General features: G+C 42.2%; 1 protein-coding gene across 2 annotated transcripts in view; it reads right to left on the reverse strand.

The window, feature by feature from the left end:
* Positions 1 to 1,867: 1,867 nt before the first annotated feature.
* ACOT12 (acyl-CoA thioesterase 12) overlaps positions 1,868 to 15,381 on the reverse strand; it is a 97,529-nt gene continuing 84,015 nt past the window's right edge. For both annotated transcript variants that reach the window (XM_082255670.1, XM_082255671.1), the window contains 4 exons: positions 7,295 to 7,428; positions 6,222 to 6,350; positions 2,811 to 2,937; positions 1,868 to 2,420 (listed from right to left, as the gene is read on the reverse strand). In XM_082255670.1, the coding sequence (XP_082111796.1) occupies positions 2,277 to 2,420; positions 2,811 to 2,937; positions 6,222 to 6,350; positions 7,295 to 7,428 (534 nt within the window). In that variant the 3' untranslated portion in view covers positions 1,868 to 2,276. The remainder of the gene's footprint in view (positions 2,421 to 2,810; positions 2,938 to 6,221; positions 6,351 to 7,294; positions 7,429 to 15,381) is intronic.

Genomic DNA, 15,381 nt, shown 5'->3' on the forward strand with positions numbered 1-15,381 from the left:
GCCTGTAACAAACCCCCACTATTAGTTTCCCTTGCTTCTTCCCTTTGAAGTTCCACCCACATGGATTCCACCTCCTCCCTGCCCCGTTTACAATGTCACATATATAGACATACCCCTCCCCACTCTTCTACCCTCACTGTCCCTCTGATACAAGGAATACCCCTAAATATTTGCCAGCCAGTTGTGAGAGCTGTCATACTAAGTTTCTGGTATTCCCAGTGTCTAAATCCTCCTTGTGTAGTAGCAGCTCCAGTTCCTCTATTTTGTTAGTTAGGCTCCTGGCATTTGTGTATACACCTCTCAGTATTGTATGGGTGCATGTTTTTTCTCCTTCTGTTTTCTCAGGATTTGTTTTTGATTTGTCACCTCATTCACTCTGGGATTAAAGGTTATGGACATATCACTTGTGCCTCCACTAGTACCCTCTGTCGTTTGCTCACTGCCAGCTGTCGCTTTCTCTTAACCCCCCACCACCTAGTTTAAAGGCCTCTCCTACTTCTTGGCTATCTTTCATCCCACATGAACCACACCCTCCCCATTAAGGTGCAGCCTGTCCCCACTAAGAGCCGTTAAACTGAAAAGTCAGCCCAGTTCTCCAGGAACCTGAAACACTCCTTCCTACACCAGTTCCTCAGCCACTTGTTTAGTTCCCTAAGCTCCTGCTGCCTGTTGTGGCTCGAGGCACAGGTAGTATATTCTTGTATTTACAATTATATACTGACACAAAATATAGCATGACAAACTCCAAATAAAGCAAGACTTTTTATAACTTTTTTATTGCATATTAAATTAGTACATAAATTTTAAACACATTTAACGTTATGCTTATCAAAATATTAGTGGGAGTGATGAGCCAAACCGAATATCCACAATATCACAGATATGTACTGGGACTTACAGCAGCCAACCCTTTTTATTACCAGCTATCACTTTTTTGCCTGATGGACAAATAAAAAGCAAAAGGCAATGCTGCCATATAATTTGACACTCCCTTGCTGTATGTTTAAATTGCTTAAAAAAACAGATTTATATTTATAATTTACTCATTTTAAATTAAATTACGGAGTAAACACCATTCAGGTGAATAGTGAAACCTATACAGGCTTATTTTATAATTTTAGTGCAAAGTGCAAGGACTAGATAAAAAGTTACAAAAACTTTCAGCAACCAGATTTCACTGTAGTAAGAAAAGTAAAAAAGAATACATTTGACTGGTTACAGAGGATCATTGTACTATACATGGTATAGTTAGTAGTAGTCACGATCAATTGGACTTGTTCTGTAAGGTTGTAAGAACTATTAACAATAGAGAACAAGTCCAGTTAAATGTGACCAATTACTACTAGCCAATTCCAAATAAAATCACAAATCTAAAGTGACTAGTGATTTGCCCCACATACTCAATTACAATACAATTCAAAGTATTTTCTATTTCATCCATATAGACATTACTGCATGTTGAGGGTAGCATCACCTCTATGGAACTTCAGTGCCCTAATTCATAGAAGACTCTTCCACAAATAGGATCATTGTGGGAGGAATATGAAAAAGGCATAAGAGATGAAGGAAAGGCAATCGTGTGTGCAGGTAAGGAAGGACATGGGCAGATGCAGGTTGGGGGAATGGGAAAATGTAGGTACTTGCTGCAGCTTGCGTAGTACCAACACTCCGATGTATTCATCACAGAGCAATAGAAGATCTGAAGCAGACGTAAAGGGTTTCACTTAACTCTGCAAGTGCTTCTTCCGGTGTACATGGGCTTTGCAACAGATCGGTGCAGTATAAAAAAGGTATGTTTAAATGAGCTAAATGCCAAGTATCAACTCCAAATGACTGTTCTTTGCCATTCTTACCACCTATAAATTGTCTGTGCACCCTATCTGAGATGACAGATCCCTTTTGCTTTTCAGCTTGGCCCCTTGCATTTGCCTTGTATGCATAAAAATACATAGAGAAATGACAGTAGATATGTCGATCTAGAAAAGAATACACGTTAAATAGTAAGTATGGAAAGTTCATGGATGAAACTTTCAGCTATGAGAACACCCAACAGTTCACAATTGTGAAAATGTTTTGAACAGAACACAACTGAATTCAGTGAGGTGACAAGGGTCAGGGAACGCTATGGCTATCTCCTTAGGTGAAATTGTGGCTTTGTGCAGAAGTTGGTGGAAATGGTTCCGATGTAAGAATGTCGGATTTTGTTCAAACATAATTACTTGGATCTGTAAACAAAATAGGAAAGTAGTCCTGGCTGATCAGAATAGCATATTTGTCTATAATATTGTGGTATAGACCTTGGCGGTCTCTAGAAATCTTATACAAGAGGAGGCAGTCTCTTCTATAGAGTTAGACCACCCGGTGAGGTTCTCCTCGATGTATGGCATCATGTCAGAGGTTAGCTGGTTCAGGTAATTTACCTGTAATAAAAAAAAAAAAAGAAAAAAAAAAATGGCAGTATAACATGTGAGCTTATGAAATTGTCTCATAGCAATAAATTAGCTACCAACTGTCATTTCTGCAGTGCAGGATTGAAAATCAAATAAAAGGATTTGGATTGGTTTCCACAGGCAACAAGAAATGTCCTCATTAGCACACTTTCATACAGAAGCGTAATTGGTGTTCTGCTCCTGCGTTTGTAAAATTCTAAAATAACAGAGCGATTTCTACATGTTGTTATCTATGATTAGGCAATAGCTTTACTTTTAATACTGAAGTAATATATACACACACACACACACACACACACATTTTGGGAGACATATATACATTTTAGGAGACAAACATGGTTTTCTTTTTAAAAAACGCACCTGACATTCATCCTTTCCATGACTGTAAATCAGGAAGCCAGCACATTGCACCTCACTTCTCAGAAACTCCAGTGATGGAGGACAAGAGGCCAAGGTAACTGATCTCTCTGCAATGACGTAAGGATCACTAGACGTATTAAAAAAACAATATAGATACATATTTTAATTCTATTTTATTGTTACAGGCAATATTGTCCAAATTTTAACTTACTTTTCACTATCCACATGCTTTGAATGACCATGCCCATGTTAGACTTGGTCCAGGCTTGGCTACCTGCAGGCTCATTTCTATGTTGTCACTTTCAGCCCTCATTTACATCCTAAAACACCATAGGGTTAATTTTCTAAAACTAGGAGAATGCTGTATCTGGTGCAGCTGTGCATGGTAGCCAATTATCTTCTAACTTCAACTTGTTCAATTAGGCTTTATTAGGCTGGGTAGTAGGCACCCAAGAGGAAGGAATGACACACAGAGGCCCAAGATTTTAAAGGAGTGTACTATCAAAAATGTTCCAAACACAATGTAACAGAGTCTATGCAGAGGTTTCAACCGGCAGAACACTCACCGATAATTAGGCAGTACTTGGACAGTACCTGGCACAGGAGGCTCTGAAGCAAAAAGGTTATTGAACAGTCCCTATACTGTCCCTCTTACTCTGGAACCTCTTTCTACTTTAGGCACACTCTCCCTAGCCAGCAGGTTCCTGTCCCTATTCTAACTACATGCAAAATGTGCACCAACTTCAGCGAACCAGTGCTTTTTAAAGACAGCCCTCACTAAAGATGGCCACAGAGGTCATCTGGGCCAGCAGGGTTCAATCAGACAGCTGATGACACGTATGAAAAGCCTAAGAGGAATGAGAGTTCCTCCTGTCCTCCATTCTCCCTGCAAGGTGGTTGCAGACAGCACCACCTGTGTATGTAGGTCAACCTACACCTGCCTACATGGTTGATTTCTTTGCAGAGCTGCATCAGATTTTGCACTCTCCAGTTTTAGTAAACCAATCCCTATACCTCCACTCAAGAAAATTTTTTTGTATAAAAGGACCATAGGGAAACAGGAGGACGATGGGAGGATTTTCATATTAAAAGAAGAGTGACAGCAGAAAAAAAACTAAGTAGCAGACAGAATTATCTACCACTTCATACTACTGTAGCACTACCCCCGTAGGAGTCACAAATGAAAGGGTTCCCCACTGCTGCACAGCCCGGCACATAACATTGTCAACTTTCATCCAGACACAGTGAACAGTCCTTGAGTTTTGTTTTGGGATTTTATTAGGTGGTATCAACTTGGATGGTGATAGGAATTATGGGATGCCCAACTTGACAGTAACAAAAAAATTCAGGGACAGTTTCCTCTCTATATACAGCTCCACTTGATCCTTTGTACAGCTCCAATTGACTTATTCCTTTTAGTAACTAAAAGTCTGTTAGATTAGCAACAGCCCCCCTACAGGCTAGGAACTTTTAGTCCCTTGGAAAGTAGCACATGTGTTGTGAACTGCATCTTGGAGTACCTCTAACTCCCCTGTAGACACTGGTCCCAGCATTACCACTGCAGGAAAAATGCTAGCCTAGCTGGCTGCCTCACTAGAGATTTCCCAGGGCAAGGCTGAAGACTTAAGCACACCGCTGTCTTCAAGAGAGACCTGCTAAATGTGACAGTCTTTCCCCTTGTAGGTGACTGCACCATGCTGTAGTACTCACACCATCTTCTTCTTGCTCCCACTGCCTCCCTCCAACTTCTCTTGTGGTAGGATCCTTCCAGGCCAGCACCCGCCCCCAGACTAGGGGTTGTTCTCTTTTTGGAGGGCTCACTTATTCCTCTGCCAGGCCCACCTCCTGGGGATTGGCGAAGGGCCTCAAAATATGCAGGAAAACCCTCCTAGCCTCTGCCCCCCCCAATTTCCAGAACATTCTCCAACATTCCAGAACCAGGGGGAGGCACTAGAGAGCTGCGTGAATGAGACAAGCTGTCCTGAATTCTATTAACCCTTAGCCAATTACAGACTTGCAGGATTAAGCATGAACCAGGATATAGTTTTGCTACGCTCACACTGGCAGCACACTAGAGGGTGCTACACTAAATTGTTGGATGCCATTCTTGTTGTGTATGCTTTATAGGTAATAATGTTAATAAAGTTTACATAAAAAAAAATATTTTTTTTGTTTTGGACAAAGTCGGGAAGGGCCAAGAATGAGTATTTTTTTTTTTTTTTTGCTGTCCTCGTCCCTATTAAGATTTTCCCTCATTCCTTATCAATACAGAAAGCAATTTAACATCTTTCCAACAAGGAAGCTTTAAGCAATTTAACATCTTTCCAACAAGGAAGCTTTAACACTTCTAAAATTATTTTACTGCTAGAATTTCCTTATTGTCCCTCTGACAATGGTACCACAATTTTTTGAGTGGGTGCCACAGGGACAGTATATGAGGAAAAATCAACAATTGGGTCACAAAAAAAAAAAAAAAAAAAAAAACTCATAACTTAAAGCTTTCCTACTATTCAAAACGAAAAATAAAAATAACCAGATCAGTAGGGTAACATGCTAACAGCAATTCCAGGCAACTAAAATAATCAAGCGATCTACTATTGCTATCCAGTAAACACAGCACCTTTCCTACAGAAAGTTTACTTTATTTATATTCCCCAAAACTACTATAAATACACACAGGCATTACCAATCATATTCAGACTTCAAGATCGGTCTGCGTGAAACTTTTTTTATTTTTACATCAACATTCTGCAAGATCTGAAGCAATTTAGAATATATTATTGAAATATATTATCAAGCACTTCCCTTTAACGTAGATGAAACTTATTTGATCACAAGTATTAGTGCAGGTTAAGTGGTTTTAAATCCTTGTACACAAGTTGTACCCGTTTATCAGAAGCCCTCTCTCCTCTAAAGCCTTGTAACACACACACACACACACACACACACACACACACACACACACACACACACACACAGCTTTTTAGCTGAAAGGAGAGCACAGGCAATACTGTTTTTTTTTTTTTTTTTTCCACACTCCTCTGGAACAACTCCAGGTTTTCGGTTCGGGGATGCAAGTTTATTTTATTTATTTTTTTTTTTTTTTTTAACATTGAACTTGCGTTTAACCTGTGCATCTATTATTCAGATTACATAAGGCATGACAACACGATTACACAGCCATGACAACATAACGATTACATAGGACATGACAACATAATGATTACATAAGACAACATAATGATTACATAAGACATGACAACATGCATAAAATTGCATGTCAACAGTAAACAGCAAAACTCGAAATATCTGGTTATAATTTGGGTCATGAGCCCCAGTGGTTCCTTTAGAAAGCACAATTTCCTGGTGCATTAAACGTACAGCACGTTGTGTGTTCAAACTGTGACTCACCCGTTTTTACACGGAAATCTTCGAGACATCAGCACCACAAAATCTCTCGACTTGCTTTGCTTTACAGGCGGAGAAGTTATATAAAATATTTTATCATCATCACTGGCAGTTTCAACTACTTTACAGCTCCTGTAAATATTATATAAATAAAAAAGGGATAAACTTTAATAAACCTTCCAAAAACAACATCAAAATGAAAATGTATAGTGTTCTCTATTTTTTTTTTTTTTTTGGATAATATTACAGAAATCAGTTTGATACAAAGATCGGTATGGATTAATCTTTTAAAATCCTTGGTACTTTGTATAATTTGTGAGCATTTATGCCCATGAGTGTAGGCTATAGGAGGTTTTGTTGTTTTGTTTGTTCTCACATTGCAGGCCTATGGGGCATATTATTAAAACATTTAACATTCACTAATGGGAAACTATTCACTAATAAAAAATTAGAGTATTGGGACACCTGCCTTTACAGGCACATGAACTTTAATGGCATTCCAGTCTTAGTCCATAGGGTTCAATATAGAGTTGGCCCACCCTTTGCAGCTATAACAGCTTCAACCCCTCTGGGAATGCTGTCCACAAGGTTTAGGAGTGTCTATGGGAATGTTTGACCATTCTTCCAGAAGCACATTTTTGTCTTGTTTGTGATGCGAGTTGTCCCTCCATGTGCGCCTTCAGTCCTTATCCAGCGTCAGTATCTACTTCCTGGACTGCAATGTTGGCTGGGATGCAATACAGTCTTGTAAATCCTGGTGTCTGTGCAATACTTGCCTGTGTCTGCAAATATCCAACGCAGATGAGCCCCTGCTGCATCTTCTCAACATGTGACTTGCTACAGAGTCATAATGTTACCATCTGATTATTTGGTAGGAGGATGCGCTTTGCTATGCCTGCAGAAAACTGATGACACCCAGACCTAGCTAAAGTCACTTCACAGGAGCACAACAATTTCTCTTGATTGAAAAAAGGTAGGGCTTCATTTAAAATGTATACTGTTGTGGTATAGTGCGATATGTCAAGAATTTATTCATGCAGACTTCTAAAAATGTACTGAAAGTTTGTTATGCTTACAAGTAGTGCATATCCCAATGTGGTCGCAGTCCAAGGTCAGACAGCAGCAAATAAGCCTGGCTTGCATGTACCTTTACTTGCATTTCAACTTTTATTGATAGTACATCATTTTCTTCATGGGTAAAAACTTTCACCTGAAAAAAAAAAAAAAAAACAAAAAGTAAAATTTGAAAATATGTTCCTTTATTTGTACTGTAATTTTTCTTAAAGCCCCAAGTATCATTAAATATTCAATAAAATTGTTTTAAATAAAAAGGAAGTTGAATTAATAAACTCCAAATCTGCTTTGAAACTAAAAATGTAATAATAATGCGTTTACATTATTTTGGTAAAAGTCGCTATTAAGACTGCATTCACCCTTGAGCTTTGGTCAATTTGCAGGCTTTTTTTCCTGAGCAATTGTACAGGCATTTTTGTATGCCTCTGAGGCTTGTGCATTTCATTTTTGAATTTTTAGGCAAAAGAAAGCCAGTTACTAAAGGGGAAAAACATTCAATGTGCATTTTTGTGCGCGTTCTACCATATGGTCACACAGTTTTCAGGTGTTCCCACTGAAGTCTATTGTGGCCAAAAAATGCTTGATGCTTCTAGGTCAAAATAAGCTCATGTACTTTTTAGAGCTACAAGATTCAAGTGACATTATACTCAGCTGTAAAAGGACACAATTGAAAACCATGGCATTTTGGATGTTAAGCATTTTGGAGCTTCAAGCTGCAAAAATGCTCAGATGTGAATGGAGCCGTACAGTATCCAGCACTCGCTCTAACCCATGACAAGAACTTGTGATGCACAACAAATGCCTCTTGACTGGCTGAAATCCAGACAGGAAAGTAAATCTGTAACGCAGCAAAATGATCATCTGGCACACAGCAATCTCCTTCAGTGTAACTTTTTTTTTCCAGATACACGCAGGGCTTTTTTTTCCAGGGGGAACGCAGTTCCGGCACCTCCAGTACTTAAATGTATGTAATGGCAAGGGGTGCAATGATGTGCTACAGTGTCCATTGATGCTGGCTTCTAAGGGATCTATTGTTGCTGGAGGGAATCTGGAGGGTTTACTGCGGCTGAGGGAGGTCTATTGTTGCTGCTGGGGGATATGTTGTCCCTGTAAGGGATCTAGTTTTCCAGTGGGTGGTCTATTGTGGCTGGTGGGGATCTATGGTTGCTGGAAGGGATCTATTGTTGAGGGAGCAGTCTGTTGTAGCTGGCTTCTGGAGGGTCTATTGATGCTGTCTGCAGGGAGATCTGTTTTTGTTGCCGGGGGCCTACTGTTGCTGGGAGGGGGGTCAATTTGTTGCAGGTGGTCCATTGTTGCTGGGGGGGGGGGGGGGGTTATTGTTGCTGGTGGGTTATTATTGTTGGCTACAGGGGATCTATTTTACGGATATTCTTATTCTCATTAACAAATTCAATACAAATTACTTAGAACCAAAAATGTTACTTGGTTCTGTATTCTCTAAAAGGGGCATTACTGGGGTGGGGGTGGAACGGCACTCAGAGCTAGGTAAGGGTGGGGACAGAATAGGTGCAGGAACTCCCGAAAGGGGGGGGGGGGGTTCCTGCACCTATTCTCTGAGAAAAAAGCCCTGGATACATGTAACAATTTCCAGCAATCATTCAGATGCATTTTGACCTTACACGGCATTAGTCATGGTGATGACCGCTTCTGACTATGTCCAATGTAAAAAAAGTCCTGAGCAGCACTGACATCAGCCATAATGTATATTCTAAAACCGATGGTTTCTGCACAGTCTCCTCCCTTAGGCATGCCCCTGTAATGCATTTCACCTGGATTGGCCTTAATTGTAGAGGAACCTCTAAGATTAAAGCCCAGTCTGGGTGAAATATGTCACTGGTACATGATCAAATGGCAGGGACTGCACAGAATCCAGTGGTTTCAGAATAAACATTATGGTTTGTGTCCTCATAGTGCCGCTCTGGGTTTTTCTACATTGGAGTTAGTGTGGAGCAGTTGAGTTAGTTGGTTGTGCACAGGAGGCTATGTTTTTTTGCACACTCTTTGCTATGGCTAAGGCTGAAATACGTCTGTATGAATATTGGAAATTGTTACATATATAGTTACATAGTAGGTGAGGTTGAATAAAGACAATAGTCCGTCTAGTTCAACATGTGTAGGTGTATGTGGCCGTAATCATCTCGCATACTCCTGAATGTTCTGATTTTTGAGATGTACGTCTAAGAGTCTTTTGAAAGTCACCATACTTCCCGCAGAAACCACCTCTTGTGGTAGAGAATTCCACAATCTTGTAGCCCTAACAGTAAAGAACCCCCCACATTGCCTGAGGTTAAAACGCTTCTCCTCTAATCGCATTGTATGCCCTCTAGTCCTCATGCAATCCTTCTGACTGAATAGCTTATTTTCTATGCGGAGATCACCATTGAGATATTTATAAATGGCTATCATGTCCCCTCTCAGGCATCTCTTCTCCAGGGAGAATAAATCAAGCGATTGCAGACGCTCTTCATAATCAAGGTCCTCCAATCCCCTAATTAGTTTAGTTGCCCTTCTCTGGACTTTCTCCAGCTCCAACACATCCCTCCTGGTGACCAGAACTGGACAGAATACTCCAGATGCGGTCGGACCAGAGTTTTATAAAGTGGAAGGATTATAGTCTTATCTCTGGAATACATCCCTTTCTTTATGCATGCTAATATTCTGCCGGCTTTGGCAGCTGCCGCTTGACATTGCATGCTATTGCTTAGTCTATCCTCTACCAAGACTCCCAGATCTTTCTCCATTTTTGATTCCCCCAAAGATTCCCCCCCTAAAGTGTATTGTGCCTTTATGTTTTTAGTCCTCAAGTGCAAGACCTTACACTTCTCCACATTAAACTTCATTTGCCATGTTGTTGCCCACTCCGTTATTTTGTCCAGGTCATTCTGTAGGATATCTGCTTCATGCTGTGCAGTTATTGACCGGCCCAATTTTGTGTCATCTGCAAAAACGGATATAGAGCTACTGATCCCGTCCTCAATGCTGTTTATGAATAAATTGAACAAGGTCGGTCCCAGGACTGAGCCTTGGGGGACCCCACTTACCACCTCAGACCAGTCTGAGTATGCGCTATTTATTACCACCCTTTGGACACGCCCTTTTAGCCAGTTCCATATCCAAGAGCAGACCTTATTTTATAAATTAAGCACTTGTGGGGAACTGTATCAAACGCCTTCGTGAAATCCAGGTATACCACATCCACTGGTCTGCCCATATCTAGCTCACAGCTCACCTCCTCATAGAATGTTAAGAAATTGGTTTGACAAGAACGCCCATTTGTAAACCCGAAGCTGGTTACTGCTGATGAGGTTACATTTATCTAAAAATAAAAATGACACTATGGGCCAGTTCACACCATAGATCTGCAGTCTGAATGCGTTCCAGATGCTTTTCTGCATTCGGGCCAGCGCAATTTTTCACCCTCTTTTTTCTTAACCGTAAATAAGGACGCGTGTTCCAGTGAGTTTAGGTGCGTTTTTGATGCGTTTTACAGAATTCCAGTACAGAAAAAAATGCTTTTTTTCCCCCCCTGGAACTAGACCTGCAAGCACTGGTGTGAACTATGCCATTGGAAACCATATAAACCTACTTTGAATGCATTTGTTATGCAGCAAAAAAAAAAAACGCACTGGCCTGCATGTGGTATGAATTGACCCTAAAAAAATTGCATAAAAGTGCAAGCTTAAAACCTTCTATTTAACTTATTCTAGAACCATTTCAGTCTTATAGCAATTGCCAGCAAGGGGTCATAGCCATGACTATGGCCGTGTAAGGCCAAAATGTGTCAGCATTACTGGAAATGATTATATATATATCTGGAGCAATATGAATTGAAGGAAATGTGTGTTCGCTCATCACTTTGTTTAGCTGTAATAGTAACAATAAGACCTGTAGCAAAAAACAGAAGTAGCAAATTGAAACAGAAGTGATAACAAAACTGTATGTTGGCACAACGTGCTATTACGATTGCGGTCACTACTGTAGTTCTCATTTCACATCCTCCTCAAGTGCCTTATTCCACAATTAATTTGCACCCATCATCAGGTAAAAAACATTGGATATCAGGAGCAGTCCATAAGAATGTCCACTGTCCTTATTGGATGACGGCTGGCAGCGGGCTCTGAGGAAGAGGCGAAGCCTCGAAATTCGTCAGCCGTCATCCGATAAGGACAGTGGACATTCGTATGGACTGCTCCTGATATTTAAACACTTGGTTTTGATATGACTGATTTACACCTTTGTGAGTAGCCATTTTTGTATTAATAAAGTCTGTATTGAGGATAATGCGCTAGGTCAGTGCGCCCTTCTTTGTTTTTTGTTTGCAGTAACTGTCAGACTAACCCAGTCCTATAGGGCAGCAAGACCTTAGCCATTTGAGATGCCAAACGTGAGTAACATGGAAAGAGTGGTCAGTGAGCTTGGATTCTTAGCGCAGGAGCAAATCGTTAGGCCCCTTTTCACACAAGGGAGTCCGTCGGCTGACTCCGTTTATCTCAGCGGGGGATCGATACGCCGATCCCCCGCTGAGCAGGCGGATGGCAGCTCTGTCTCCGCGCTGTGTGCGGAGACAGAACTGTCAGGCCCCCGCTGTCCTCTATGGGGGAATCGGATGGGAACGAACTGCCTGTCTGTTCTCATCCGATCCCAGATGATCCAATCCGCTGGACCTGGTCCAGTCACGACACATTCCTGAAGCATTACCGTGTAGAAGTACTGTCTCAACAAGACCTAGCCTTTGGCTGAAAGGTCTTAAAGGCAGTAGTCCCACCCCAAGGTAGGCCTAAGGGTAATCTATTATCCTCTCATGTTTGGCACGTCCTGGAAGGCGAGGAGAGAAAACTTACCGTTTGTTTACCGGTAACAGTCTTTCTGACGAGCCTTCCAGGACGGCCCAAACATGAGAGATGATAGGCTCCTCCTACCGGAAACACAATCAATTAAAGTTGTTAAAAGGCCCCACCCTTCCCTTTGCCCCTCAGTTGTAAAAAAAAGTATCTTCCACGACCATTTTCCGAGGGAAGTGTTTCAAATACTTCTATAGGTACTTACCACCTATGTTTTATCTAGTGTTTACCCTACCCTTTTAACAGGGCGGGAATAGGCCGGCCGTCATGGAAGGCTCGTCAGAAAGGCCATTACCGGTAAACTTAAGTTTTCTCTCCTCGCCTTCCAGGACGGCCCAAACATGAGAGGATAATAGATTACCCTTAGGCCTACCTTAGGGTGGGACTACTGCCTTTAAGACCTTTCAGCCAAAGGCTAAGTCTTGTTGAGACAGTACTTCTACACAGTAATGCTTCAGGAATGTGTCGTGACTGGACCAGGTGGCTGCACTGTGGATCTGTTCCCATGATGCTCCAGCCTTCTCGGCCCAGGATGTAGCTTGGGCTCTTGTCGAGTGCGCTTTAATCTTAGTTGGAGCAGGAACACCGAATGCCTCATAGGAGGTGGCAATTGCTTGTCTAATCCACCTAGCCACTGAAGGCTTGGAGGCTTGCAGTCCCTTTCTGGGCCCAGTGTGAAGGACTAAAAGATGGTTGGATCTCCTGAAGGTTTTGGTTCTAAATAAGTGAGAAGGGCTTCTCACATCAATACAATGGAAACCCCTTTCCTTACTATTTTTGGGGTTATCACAAAAGGATGGTAGATTTATTTCCTGTGTCCTGTGGTAAGAAGATGCTACCTTTGGCAGATACAGAGGATCTGATTTTAGGATAATTCTATCTGGAAAAACCACCATAAGTGGTTCTTTGATAGAGAGAGCTTGTAGGTCCCCTACTCTTTTGCTGTTGTAATGGCTAGCAGGAAGGCCAATGTCAAGGACAACAATTTAAGGGAGATTTCCTTTAAAGGTTCGAAGGGATCCATAGATAATGCCTCTAGGACCCTGGTCAGGTCCCAAGGGGGGAACTTGTCTTCTACAATAGGGGTAACCCTCTGTCTAGCCAACAAAAATCTTTTGATTAACGGCTCTTTTGCCAGACTAGTGTCCAAAAATACAGAAAGAGCCGCAATTTGTACCCTAAGGGTGTTAGCTGCCATACCATTATCTACTCCATCCTGGAAGAACTCTAGGATCATGGGAATGGAAGAACTCTAGGATCGTGGGAATAGAGGTAGAGGCAAAATCCTTTTGCCTACGCCAGGTACAAAATCTTTTCCAAACCTTTGTATAAATCTTTTTTGTGACTGGCTTTCTGCTCATCATGAGAGTGTCCACTACTCTCTCTGAGCAGCCCTTAGAAATTAGGAGTTGGCGCTCAGTAACCAAGCTGTCAACTGGAAGAATCCTGGATCTTGACACAGAACTGGTCCCTGAGACAGTAGGTCTGGGGACACTGGGAGCTGCCAAGGGCAAGCTACTGACATGGCTTTCAATATGGCAAACCAAGGCCTTTTTGGCCACCATGGTGCAATTAGAATCAATTGCAGGTTCTGAGACTGGCTCAATTTCTGTAGGACTCTGGGAATTAGCATCAGAGGAGGGAAGGCATAGGCTAGACTGAACTGCCATGGCTAGGCTAGAGCATCCAGACCGTCCATCCCTTTGGACCGTGTGAGGGAGAAGAATCTTTCCACCTTTTTGTTCTGAGCGGAGGCAAACAGGTCTATCTCCGGCTGTCCGAACCTTTGCACCACTGACAGGAAGATTTTGGGACTTCGATCCCATTCTCCTTTTATGAGGTGGCAGCTGAGGAAGTCTGCCTGCAAGTTGTTCTTCCCTTTGATGTGAATGGCCACAAGGGAAACCATCTTCTCTTCGGCCCAACCCAGGATCTCTTTGGTCAGGGCTAAGAGGGGACTTGACCTGGTTCCTCCTTGTCGTTTCAAAAAGACCACAGTTGTGGTATTGTCCGACCGAATCAGAACCTCTCTGTTTAAAATGAACTTTTGGAAGGCTTTTAAAGCTTCCCCCACTGCCTTCAACTCTGAGGTTGGATGAGGCCTGTGCTGTTTTTTGTCCCAGATCCCTTGTGCCTGAGCCCCCTCCAGGTGAGCTCCCAAACCCTTCGTGCTGTCATCTGTGGTAATCTTTATGGGAGTCCACTGCCCCCAGGGTCTGCTTTCTCCCAGGTTGCTTGGGTTTGTCCACCACTCCAAGGATATCTGCACCTGAGGAGTGAGATTGACGTATTCGTCTAGGGACTATCTTTCTGTCCCAGGAGGACAGATGGAAGAAAAGAAGATCTCTTGCGTGGAGTTTTGCCCAGACAACCGCTGGTATGCTGGCCGACATTAGTCCCAAGACGAATCTCTCTTCTGGAACAGGAGGGAGCTCCCTTGAGCGTCAACCTGAGGAAACCATTTGCTCCCTCTTTTCTTTGGGTAGAAAAAGTTTGAGCCCTTGAGTCTACCTGGAAACCCAGAAAGGTCTGTATTTGTTTGTGTTTCAGGGATGACTTTTCCAGGTTGATGAGCCAACCTAACTTTTGTAGGGAGTCCAAGGTTACCTGAGCTGCTGATTTGCCGAAAATCAGTAGGTCATCTAAATATGGAATCAGGGCTATCCCTTGAAGGTGTAGGTGGGCCACCGCCTCTGCCAGGATCTTTGTAAAGATTCTTGGACTGGCTGCTAATCCAAAGGGCAGTGCTCTGAACTGCCAGTGAGTAGTCCCTTCTTTTGTCACTATCGCAAACCTCAGGAAAGGCTGATGTTCCTGGTGAATGGGGACATGCAGATATGCATCTCTGAGGTCTAGCGTGGTCATGAAATAGTCTTTCAGTAGATTCTTTCGTACTGAATAAAGGGTTTCCATTGAAAATTTTTTGTAAAGTAGAAACTTGTTGAGATTTTTCAAGTTTATTATCAGGCGATACTTTCCTGATGGTTTTGGGACCACGAACACATGGGAGTAGAAACCCTGGAAGAGTTGATCTTCTGGGACTGGGATGATCACCAACTGTTCCACCAGTTCCTGAATCCCTTGCAGTAGAGCTTCTCTTATCTGAATCTTTTTGGGGACATGAGTAAGAGTTACTGTTATAGGAGGTATCGAGGCAAATCGTAGGCGGTACTTCCTGTATGAGGGAATAAATATATGGGGAGAGCCTGAAGAGGAAGGGAAGAGCA

Source organism: Pelophylax lessonae, assembly GCF_965119305.1.
Source record: "Pelophylax lessonae genome assembly, chromosome: 1".
In the NCBI taxonomy this organism is placed as follows: domain Eukaryota; kingdom Metazoa; phylum Chordata; class Amphibia; order Anura; family Ranidae; genus Pelophylax; species Pelophylax lessonae.